This window comes from Diabrotica virgifera, chromosome 5, assembly GCF_917563875.1.
Source record: "Diabrotica virgifera virgifera chromosome 5, PGI_DIABVI_V3a".
Classification (NCBI taxonomy): domain Eukaryota; kingdom Metazoa; phylum Arthropoda; class Insecta; order Coleoptera; family Chrysomelidae; genus Diabrotica; species Diabrotica virgifera.
Window position 1 is genome coordinate 147,452,565 of NC_065447.1, and position 12,872 is coordinate 147,465,436.

The 12,872-nt window shown below is 36.1% G+C and overlaps 1 protein-coding gene across 1 annotated transcript in view; it reads right to left on the reverse strand.

Annotated features, from left to right (window-relative positions):
* Window positions 1-12,872, reverse strand: part of LOC114336692 (MOB kinase activator-like 2) — a 392,967-nt gene that overhangs the window by 350,057 nt on the left and 30,038 nt on the right. Inside the window, exon 2 of the mRNA XM_050650430.1 lies at window positions 4,163-4,329. Within this exon, the coding sequence (XP_050506387.1) occupies window positions 4,163-4,229 (67 nt within the window). The 5' untranslated portion in view covers window positions 4,230-4,329. The remainder of the gene's footprint in view (window positions 1-4,162; window positions 4,330-12,872) is intronic.

A 12,872-nucleotide genomic window follows, 5' to 3' on the forward strand; every position in this document is an offset into this window, starting at 1 on the left:
TAGGGGGTAACTTTAAAATATTAAATGGGTGCCCCCATTTTTTATTGCAGATTTGAATTCCACATGAAAAAATAAGTAACATTTTTTAGAATTGTTGATAGATGGCGCTATAATCGGAAAAATACAACAATTCTAAAAAATGTTTCGGATAAAAGTTACTTAATCTTTCCTGTGGAATCCAAAACTGCAATAAAAAATACCGGTTTCTATTTAAGATTTTAGAGTTACCGCCCACCCCACCTACTGGGCGGGGAGTGGGGGCTCGTGTTTGGTGTCGGTCGATAGGTTTTTGAAAAATATTAAACACGTGTTTTTTGGTTTTTCATTTCGAAATGTATTTCTTAAGATATTAGACCGTTTCTATAATTTACCTATGTTATCATGATAAATCTTTTTTTCCGATTATAGCGCCATCTATCCACAATTCGAAAAAATATCTTGCAATAAAAGCTGGGGGTTACTATTTAAGATTTTAAAGTTACCCCCACCCCACCTCCAGGGGTGGAGTGGGAGGTCGTGTTTGCTGTCATTCGATAATTTTTGAAAATTATTGAACACGTATTTTTTAGTTTTTCGATACGGTGTTTATTTCGTGAAATATTCGACCGTTCCGCTACTTTTGGGACACCCTATATAATAGTTGACAGTAACCATCCCTGTTAACTGCTTTGTTGCTAAATCTGCTACCGGAACTTCGTGTGCATATCGCTGCCATCACGGCTAACCTGGTTAGCCAAGTCTACGACCAGTCCACAGTGGTACATGGTCATGGCAGCAATGTCAAACTGACCTTCCACTCCAACCACTAAGCGCACCCCTTATGGATTTCACCCTAGGCACAGTCAACTCTCCAAAAAGAGACCCCTCATCAAGAATATCCTGTCGAAGCATAACATCCAGATCCTCGCACTCACAGATACTTTGTCGAAAAGCGATCCACACTTCGCAGGATATTCGACCATTCATCGAAACCGCTGTCAGGTTTCAAGTGGGAATGGTATCTCGTCAAACACGGAATACCACACAGCGCACATACATTCCCACCAAATTTTCGTCCACCTGATGTGGACTTCCTGGCAATTGACGTGCATATTCCCAACAACGAAACCCTAACGATAGTCTCTTACTACAAACACCCGGATCAACCACTCAGCAGGCATTTGCTAGAGTATTTTTCAACGATCGGCAAGGCCGTGCTGATGGGAGATCTAAATTGTAGACACACTCAGTTTGGTGATCACCGACAAAACCCCGAAGGCATCCGCCTCGCGGATTTACTACTAGACCTTCCAATCACAAGAATCACCAACACTGAATTCACGTTCCTGAACGCCAATGGGGCATCTATTGTCGACCACATCCTAGTTACGAGTAACATTTTGGATCGGTTTGAGGATAGGTGCCACATTGGCGACTCAATAACGTCAGACCACGTACCCCTTCTTGTCAATACCGACATACTAATTCCGAAACAACCCAACCCTCCAAAATCTATAAGAGACTATCGTCACGCTAACTGGACTGAATTCCAAAACTTCATCACACAAAATCTTCCTATGTTAGGCGAACTCGACACTAATGATAGTATCGACACAAGTGCATCCCAAATTGAGAGCCTCATCACCGAGGCTATCACGCACGCAATCCCACTCAAGCAAATAACTTATACATCTCCGGCACTTCCACAATACATCATAGCCGCCAATACAAGGCCAACAGAAATCCGTTAATCAAAACAGAATACAACCGAATCTGTGCCAGGATAAAGAGAGATATATCCGACCTAACGGCTCGCCGGTGGGAGGATACTACCTCAAAACTGGACTACAGGGACGGAAGTAAATTCTGGAACAAATTCAAAGTCCTAACGAAACAAAAACAATCTCAACCATCCCATCTGTTGGTCAACAATCATATTATCAATTCCCCAGACGGGAAAGCCGAAGTATTCAGAAACTCGCTTCAAAACAATTTTCAAACACCTGATAACCCAAACTTTGATCGCTTATTTAAACTCCACACAGAATACATAGTAAATGTTACTCTCAACTACCACGTTCCAGTCTATGATCCAATCATGGACCCTCTCACAAACAGGGAAACGGAGAGCTTTTGCCAACAAGGTAAAAACAGCGCTCCCGGACCTGATGGCATCAACCGAAGGTGACTCAAGAAACTTCCTGGAGTATCACCCCTCTTCTCACTAAAATATTCAATGCATGTCTTAAAAACAGCCACTTCCCTACTCCTTGGAAAGTGGCTAACACTATCATGCTTTTGAAAAAAGGCAAACCCCGAACCGACGTGGAATCCTATAGACCTATCTCTTTAATAAACACTCTGGGAAAAGTTCTTAAGCTAATCCTAAAAGAAAGGCTCAATAACTTTCTCGAAGCCCACAACATCATTCCAAAATATCAATATGGATTCCAGTCCGGTAAATCTACTAAACATGCATTAATCGATTTCACAACTAAAGTTACTCAAACCATCAACGATGGTTCATTCGCCATAGCCACCTTCCTAGATGTGCAGAAAGCTTTCGACCAGGTCTGGCACGACGGACTTGTTCGGAAGCTTATGGACATCGGGCTACCATTACAATTTACCAAAATTGTACACTCATACCTTCACAATCGAACTGTCAGAGTAAAAGTAAGCGATCACAAGTCTACCCCCTTCACTCCACAAGCTAAAGTCCCCCAGGGTCCAGTCCTAGCACCACTGTTGTACATCATCTACAACAGTGACCTCTCTAATCAAAATATCCCAGGTACTCGTCTGTTCCTGTACGCTGACGACACGGCTCTGCTCGCAACAACCTCGCGATATAACCCACCACTTATTCATAGAAGAGCACAGACTCTGTTGAACGTGGTCGAAGAATGGTGCAATAAGTGGAGTCACACTAAACGCGAATAAAACAACAACCATTGTGTTTCGCGCTCCCTCTGTGTCACACAAAATCATCAGAAATGATCACGACCAATACCCACTGAGTTTGATGGGAGAAAGGCTCTTGCTCAGCCCGACTGCTAACTACTTGGGAGTCCTGTTCACCAAGACTCTCAACTGGGACGCAGACCTAAAGGCAACTTTAGATAGGGTAAGGAATAGAGCCAGACTCCTTAATCCTCTCGCTGGGGCAATTGGCAAGACACACAGAAAGACTCTCATACACACTTATAAAACCTATATTCGACCCGTCATCGAATACAAATCAGGCCTTTACTGCCTATTCAATCGTATTCAAAATCGCGCGTTGTTGCGAGCGGAACGTAAAATCCTGCGTGCAGTGAACTACAAGCACTGGAGATATCCCAGCAACGAAATCCATAACATTTCAAACGTCCCCAAAATCACTGAGAGGATACCCTCACTGAACAGGAACTTCACAACAAAAGTTATCAACGGTCCCCAATCCGACACCCAAAACACTAAAATGTTCCTGTTCTTCTTCTGGCCACGTACGCAGCCGAAATCCCAAACGGAAAAAACTACATCCACCGTCCATTCTAATGCAAACATGCACTGACGATCTCCCGGCTGAGTACGAAGACATCCTCGAGGCTACCCCGCTAGGCTTCCGCACCCTCTACGTCTAATCCTGATCCTTACCCCGAACAGGGAGAAGTTGGTTTTTTGCGGTTTCCCAACTTCATTGCACAATTATACCTGTTCGTCCCAAGAAAATAACCGCAACTATTTTCTACACTCGAACTCACACTGTCCACGCCGCGCTCAAAGCCGCCTCTTGACCGCCGATGAGGGCCGCTGGTTCTGCCAGTTGGCGTACAATGGTTTCTAGAGGGGTGGTCGAGGGCAAAGCACGGACAGTACACACAAATGTCTATGGAACCAACATCAACTCCATCATGCTTTCTTCTTTGTTTCTGATAGCCTTCTGGACCACCACCGTCCGGCATAACCCAGAAACACCAGGAACACCACACGCCCCTATGGTTTTTCGGACTGTTTGCTTTTGCGACCATTGTTTATTTGTTGTTCGACTACAAATCACATTCACCACAAACCCTGAAGAGGACAAAATCCTAAACGGGGACACTCAATGTTAGCATTTCTACAAAGCATTATAAATCTTTACACGCAAATCTATACATTGATGATGATCCCTGTTAAGGTAAAACATGTTTCTACTTACTGTGTGATGCTAGCCATTCATTATAGTCAAGACCAGGTGGTAAATCTACTAAAAGTCGCATATCCATTTCTGGTAATTTTCGTTCTAAAACGGTTGCCTCTAAATACAATTTTGAGTCATTTGATGATGATGATTCACTTCCTTCCTTTTCTTTACGCCGTGCTTTTCTGTGGACAAACAATGATTGTTTTTAATATACACTAAAAAATGATAATATTTTGATAGTTTGATAATAAGTATATTATATGAAAATAAATGTAGGCTTGTAAATATTGTATCTTAGATGTTAAGTTTCGTGTATAAATGTTAATTATTAATCTGAAGACAGAACGAGATCTCAGGCATATGGACATATGTCGGCCCAAATTGGGGAAACGAATTATAGGGATTATTACGCTAGCGGGATGTGTGGTGTGGTGAATCTTAGTTAAGAAGTAGAAATAACATTCGCCGACCCTTGAACCAATTTTAATTACCTAGTAGTTTAGGGAGAATTAAATATCCTTAAGCTTTTCGTTCTTCTTGGGAACAAGTCGGAAAACACAGAGAAAAGAATTAATGAATGAAGAGGTGAAGAAATGAAACAATTCTGGTTAACGTAGTTATCGATACAAGTTAGTCGATTTTGAAGTCTGAACGAAAGAGGTTGTATTTGACGATAATCAAAAAGACGCTAAGTTTAAGACGTATTATGACAAAGCCGGTCATATCGATAGTACATAGACGCGATTATTTAAAAAGGCATTTTCTTTTGCAGGAACCAGTAAATTGTGGCCGCTTTAATTTCACATAATCACTTTTACATTTCGTCAACTTATCTGATTTTTCTGGTCAAATTTTGAATTTAAATTCTGAAATTATGTGAATTTCGAGAGCTCTAAGTAGAAAAAATTGAAATACAGCTTACAACTTGTCAACCGCACTGTATGTTCATTTTATATTTAACACGCGAATATTCTTTTAGGTGTCCAATCAATTAATTTATTTACAAATAAAAAAAATTCAGGTCCAGATTAAAAAAATATTGTATAAATGTTCCGACCCAAAAAAAAACACCCTGTATATTATTTTTTTTAATGGATTTTGCATTTGAAAAGATGCTGAAAACTAAATTTAATGGTACACTTTGAATTTTCGGAAAAATAATTTTTCTGGGAAAATTTTGAATTTGAATTCTGAAATTATGTGAATTGCGAAGCTCAAAGTAAAAAAAAAATTAAAATATGATTTAATTTTAATTAATACCAATATTTAATCTAAATTGGTAAAATATTAACATTTTAACACATAACAATAATTTTTGATGGTGGTAATTTTGAATAATTACTTTAGTTTTGAATAGTTATGCTGCATATTTTCTCTGTTTTGTTATAATTTTTAGATTACTTTGTTGATTAAAGTGATGTATTCTTTATTGACTCTTTATTATTATTTATTCATTATTTAAAGATGAATATTCGCCATAAACTATTTGTCACAGATAATAAAAAACACTGAAATGTTTTAACATTTTACCAATTTAGATTAAATAATGGTATTAATTAAAATTAAGTCGCATTTTAATTTTTTCTACTTAGAGCTCTCGTAATTGACATAATTTCAGAATTCAAATTCAAAATTTTATCAGAAAAATCATTTTGCCGAAAATTCAAAGTATACCACTAAATTTAGTTTTTCATCCTCTTTTCAAATGCAAAATCCATTTTAATAAAATTTAATATACAGGGTGTTTTTTGGGTCGGAACATTTTTACAATATTTTTAATCCAGACCTGGATTTTTATAATTGTAAATAAAATAATTGATTGAACACCTAAAAGAATATTCGCGTGTTAAATATAAAATAAATATACAGTGCGGTTAACAAGTTGTAAGTTGTATTTAATTTTTTTTCTACTTAGAGCTCTCGCAATTCACATAATTTCAGAATTCAAATTCAAAATTTGACCAGAAAAATCATTTTGCCGAAAATTCAAAGTATACCACTAAATTTAGTTTTTCATCCTCTTTTCTACTAAAAAATCCATTTTAAAAAAATTTAAAGTACAGGGTTTTACATTTGTAAATAAATTAATTTATTGTATACCTTAAAGGATATTTGCGTGCCAAATATAAAATAAATATACGGTGTGGTTAAAAAGTTATGAACCAAATAAGAAAATGGCAAAATAGATAAAACACCCAGTATCTCTGTTGTTAATGGAGTAAGACCCATTAAGTATGGTATTATTGAGAACGCCCAAGTGTCTGCTTTCTACAGTTAACGTATGTTACTTTCCCAATGAAACACCCTGTACAATAAGACATTTTCGCTGGTTGCGATTTCTGATCAAACAGTTCACAGAATTTTGCCGAAGTAATGGTTGATAAATACTTGTGTCATTTACTAATAGGAGAATGAATAAAAAATCATCTGGGACTATTAATTGAACGACAGTATTATCCCCGGAAGAGGTTAAACATCTCTTGGGTTAAACATCTCTTGATAAGAAACTTATGTAGAATGTTCACCAAGCAAATATCATCACTAAAGCAACAAAGTTCTCTATGAAGAATGACGAAGAAGATGATGAAAACGACGACGCGGATGACGAAGCTGCAGACGTTTATAAAGATCAAGACGCTTATGACGATAAAGACGCTTATGACGATAAAGATGCTTACGACGATGAAAACGATAAAGACGTTATTGACGATTCCGACGATAAATCGAAGATAGAAGGACGACCGACGGCTTTAAAAATCAGTTAGAATGACGGCATGTGGAATAAATGATTCATTTGCCTTAACTTTTAACTTAATAGACGTAGAAGACAGTATAAGGACTTTCGATTGAAAAAACAATTAACCTATAGGATTGCCGATTTTGAAGAAATTTCAAAGTTGACGGGATGGAATCGTTTAGGTACAAATGCTAATTTTTGCTAAATGATCTCTAAAAGGAATTTTAGGAAATTTAGTCTGTATATATCAAACTCTATATATACAGTCAGAGAAAGGAGTGAATAGCTGGAAGGTCATGAAGAAAATAATTATAATGGAGTTCCAGAACGAAATAAGTAGTGCTAAAATACACATAGATATTAATTGTGAGGTATTTTAGTACTAAAAGGTACTCTTGCTTCAAGTCGGTGTAATGCACCGTTTTCTAGAAAAATTGATTTGAAAATTATTCGTTTTTTGAATTTGAATTTTTGAAAATTTTGAAATTTGAAAAAATCTGAAAATAAATTTAAAAAACGGTGTATTTTACCGACTTAGCAAGAGTAACTTTTAGTACTAGAACACCTCATATTTTGATGATCAAGTGTCAAAAATGCTTAAAAATTAAAGACAAAACGCTGGACGGAAGGGCCGCCCGAGAACTTTATCGTACCGATATATTATCGTTATCGTACTAGATACTGGCATTCTATAAAAATAACAAAGTTACTCGTTATTTTGATATTTTAGAAACACCTTGTATACTTGAAAATATTTTATGGTTCTACGCATCATTAATTCCCGCATTTGAGAAAATGTTCGGGGACACACTATAGATTATTGCATAAATCAATAGAATATTAGTCATACTTTCATTTCAAATTAGTCCATTTTTCTGAGAAATTAATAGTTTACAATATTTGCATTTTACTGCATGGATTGTAATGAAATTTTGGGAGTAGCCCAAAGCCCAATCTCCTAATTCAAAGTCTATCCTATATACTATGGCGCTTTTATCATGGGGGCGGTTACCACCACTTCTCGGGGATAGAACATTTTTATTTTCGAATTGCATGGAGCAAAAGGAAGAATTTTAAGAAAATTTAAAAATGCGCTCTATAATTTGATCTTATTTTTTTCACCCGTCCAACTTTTTGAAAGTAGAAATAACACTATATTAAGAGGTATTGCAAAAGAAAAACAATGCATTTAAATTCTGGTGAATGAGGGGTTAAATGTATGTATGTACTTCTCATTTTTCCTTAAAGTACATTAGTCATATATTTTTTTGCACCATATCTCGCTTAGTTTGAATGTAACCGACATTTAACGGTGCTCGTTAAGGCCTTTTCAAACACTACAAAAGCATGAGCACTTTGAGCATGCACCAAAAAACAAACTCTTTTTACCTACCATATCTCTTTTTGTATTATAAATAGAAAATTTACGAAGGAACGAATCTCTTTGTTATTTATAATTAAAAAAAAAATTATATAGTGTTTTCAGTTTGATGCATAGTTTTTAAGGTATTCACAAAAAACCATCCGAAAACGTGTTATTTTTAAATGAAAATGGCCAATTTTCAACTACGCATAACTCAAAAAGTATTGAGTTCTCAAAAAAAGTATAGATCAGTTTTTGTTTAAAAATAGGTTCTCTAGCCACTTCCATGCTTATTTTGACCAATAAATTTTCCACCCCCTTGAAGGGGTGGGAATTGCCCCAAGATAAAAGCGCCATAGTATATAGGGTAGATTTTGTTTCTTGAGCTATTCCCTACTTACTGTGAAAATATCAAGTACATCGATGTAGTAGGATGGAATTCGGAGCCAAATACCCTCATTGACTGCCCTATAATAATGCTCTGCTATGATCGCGTGAGAGGGGACACACACAAGATTCTAGCAAAATTTCAATTGTCTGTAACTTTTCGAGTTTTTGAGTTACAGCAACGAGTTTTATGTAATTGGAAAGATAATTTTACATTCTTTCAAAATATGTAAAAATATACAGGGCGTATGTAAAAAATTAAGATTTTTTTTTCATTTCCGGTTAAACCGGAAGCCATATTGTGGGTAAAATTTATTTTGCTAATAGATAACAAAGTACTATATATGTCTGCCAAATTTCAAATTTTAGTTTCTATTACAGAGGTAGTTACGGGCACTCGAATATTTTTTTATAAAAAATTCATAACTCCCCTCCTATGAGGAGTTAAGAAATCTGACCAATGTTATTCAATTTACCGATAGGATATCAAAAATATATTAAAAAATAAACAAATTCCTTGGAGTCATTTTTGAGAAAATTTAGTTCAAATTTATGTCAAATTTTGACCCCTTAAATATAGGCAACCCATAACTTTTTCTGAAAAACGATAATATTCTTGTTATAGCCCCATATTTAGGCTATATAAATGTTTTTTCAAATTAAATTTATCTTAAACAAGTTTTTAGATTGGTAGGGAAATGTATCGGGTGGGCGGTCGGCCATGCTGGCCGCCATTTTGGATTTGGATATGTCAAATTTCGTATTTCTATTTACCTATCGATGAGCTAACTTTAAGTTAAATTTCATTCGTTTCGGTCAAAATTTGCAAAAATGGGCCCCAAATAACCCCCCTATTTCGGCCCCCCTTTGAGAGGTTTTTTTCAAAAGCTTAGTTTCTCGACAAAATTCTCTTAAACTTACTCATACCGAATTTCATCGAAATCGGTCCAGTAGTTTTTGCTGGGCGGTGGCGACATACGTACGTACATACGTACATACTTCCGACATGTTTTTTTATTTGCTTTTTAGACTCAGGGGGACTCAAAACGTCGAAAAAAAGTGAAATCTGAAAAAAATTTTTTTGCACGATCCTAGAACTTTATCTATTATACTCATACTGCGTATGTAGTATGATAAAGTAAAAAACTTATGCGATAAAATAACCGTTGACCAAACCAAAACGGACGCTTATGACCGGTACTAGAAATTCGCAATTGAAGAAATCGATTTATCTCTGGCAAATAAAAAACGTACCAGTTTTCGTTTTTCTAAATAATTAGTTTTTTTTGAAAATTTTTTTCAAATTCAAAAAACGAAAAATTTTCAAATTTACTTTTCTAGACAACGGTGTATTCTACCGACTTAAAGCAAGAATAACTTTTAGTAGGTACTATAATACCTCAATTTAATAATCAAGTGTCAAAAATGCTTAGAAGTTAAAGACAAAAAAAGTTATGTGATAAAATAAACGTTGCCCTACCCAAAACGGACGCCTACGACCGGTACTACAAAATCGCAATTGATGAAGCCGATTTATCTCTGGAAAAAAAATAGGCGTACCAATTTTTCGTTTTATAGACTAAATAGACGTTCTGGAGACATTAAAAAAAAACTAATTACAAGGCGCCATCTTTAAAGAGCTCTAGCTCCATTAGGAAGCATTTTCGGACTAGGTGAACTAGGTTAAATTGCATTATACACTGAATTCGCTCTGCCGAGATTCACTTTGGCACATTCGGAATACGAAACATACAACATAAAAATTGCTACCTCACATTATTAACTGCTCAAATCAACTTAATCTTTCATTAAAAAAAGAAGAATTATTAGAAATAGTGGCAGTGTATACTAATCTCATAAGATTTTGTGGAGTTTATTTCTACACAATATTTTTATTTTGTACAATAAATAATTTTCTCATTTGTTATCAATACATTATAATGGTGTAAATAAATAATTATTGATTGGAGTAAGGTTTGTTATTTATGTCTGTTTACTATTAATAATATTGGCTAAGAGCAGGTATGTTTGGTTGTGTAGTAATTTCCAGTCATGTCTAGCAACTGAACTTCCCAAAAAAAATTACTAACGTCACTAGACAGTTGTTTCTCAGAAAAGCGAATCGACTTTACTTAAAATGATCTAAGGAATCGCCGGTCTTCGTTTATCAGGAGAGTTTCTAGACAGCCTGTATATGCACGCAAAAGTTTTGCACCACTAAAAAATATGCTCGATTTTTTTTTATTCCTATACTTGTCGTGGAACCTTTAGCCACGTAATTAGTAATGGTTAATGTGTAGTGTGTATGTGTTGAGTAAGTGTCTTGATAGTTAGTAAAGTTGACGTCTGCGATCCCTCAGGTGACTACCGATCCCACAAGGGTAGAAAATTTTAAAGGTTGATTTTCTGGTGAACAGGTTAACGGATTTTCCTAATTTTTTTTATTATTTTAGATTTTTCTTTCGTATTTACACAGTTGGGCAAAAGTTGATACCTGGTGAAAGAAAAGAAGCTTTTTTCTTATGTTTAGTTTAAGATGAGTTAGTTTTGCGAACATTTTGTTTTTTGAATTTCTCTGATAGCAAAGGATAGAAAAGCAAAGAAAATAGACGGTTTTATTCAATAACATGTGTTTTAACTGAAACAATACTAAATTAACAATAAAAAATAACAACAGTTAACAAAACTTTAAAAACAGAAAGAAACATAACATAAACAGTTCTGATTGACATTTATAATAGTTATTTGGAGATCAGTGGAGCAGTATTCACAGCACAAACATAAGAGAGACGAGATTGTTTAATGGAGGTTCTATGATGTTTTAGGGTGGAATTTCCTTGACAGCAAGAATGTATTTGGTGTCTTTACGTGGAGGCTCTTTAAATAGCGAAAGGTAAATTATAGAAATTTTCTTAAAAAACACATCGTTCTTTTCGCTTCTTATATAATAATTAATTTCATTTTAATGCATGATAAGACAAAACCTCCTCACGTATCGCGTGTCGTTATTCAATATTTCAGTTAGGTAAATATTCGGATACTGAATTGGCCCGCTCAGAGACCCTACATGAATCCTATTGATCACTTATGGATATTGTCGCTAGACAATGAAGAATTCATCTGCCCTTTCTGTTTCTCTACAAGATATAGAAACTACGGTTATCGCTAGACAATGAAGAATTCATCTGCCCTTTCTGTATCTCTACAAGATATAGAAACTACGGTTATTGCTATCTGAAACTCCATTCAAAAAAATGAAATAGCCCGCTTAATATCCAGCATAAATAGCTTCATAAAGCGGTTATTAGAAGTAGACACTAAGAGGACTTACAGGCAGAAAAAGCAAACTAAGACTAAAAACAAGGTTAAGATTGATAAACAGCATTATACTACCGGTATTAACATACGCATCTCTCGCATGGGGACAAGCATGTAACACCCACAAAAAGAAGATCCAAGCGGTCCACAACAGCAGCTTGAGAGAAGCCGCCAGAGTCCCAAGATACGTCGCAGAAAGATTCCTGTTCAGAGAACTCCAACAGGTGAGAGTCACCGAAATCATGACAGACAAAGCAAGGGTCAAATTCGCGGAACTGGAGCACCACCCAAGTCATATACTGCGAGAGATGCTAAGGTATGATGAGTTCCACCGATGGAAGCATAGAAGACCGAAACAGCAAATAGTGGAATAAAGTGATCAAAAGTGAAAAGTGATAGTAGTCTGTTCGTAGCTCAAAACAAGTGCCGAAGATAGCGTTACATACGGAGATCCAACACCACGATCACCTCCAAGGTAAGACAATTTTAGAAAATTATAGAAGGGCGCAGGCCCCCAAAAAAATATATATAAAAAAATAAAAAGGCGTAAGCCCCCAAAAAAATATAAAAAACCATAAAAAACACATAAAAACTCGAGCAACAAGTCATTGGGCGGAGCCCAATAGGGCTCAGCACGATGACTTGGGGCCCAAGCAAGCAATTTTTAGTACCGCGGTTAAGTAAGTAAGACGATAAAGGCATAGAGCGCATCACGCTGAGCCTAAGATTTTTTTTGAATTCGATTAGGGTACCACATGGAATCTTATTACCCAGGATTCCATTGTGAAGAGCATTTGGCTACGATAGTTGTGCCCTCATCGCGCATCAGCGTGCTATGGGGGGGGGGGGAAAGGGATGGCCTGGGGCATTGGAGCGAGGTGGGGTGATCCCTGTTTACACTCGGGTCAAAACACCTCGCC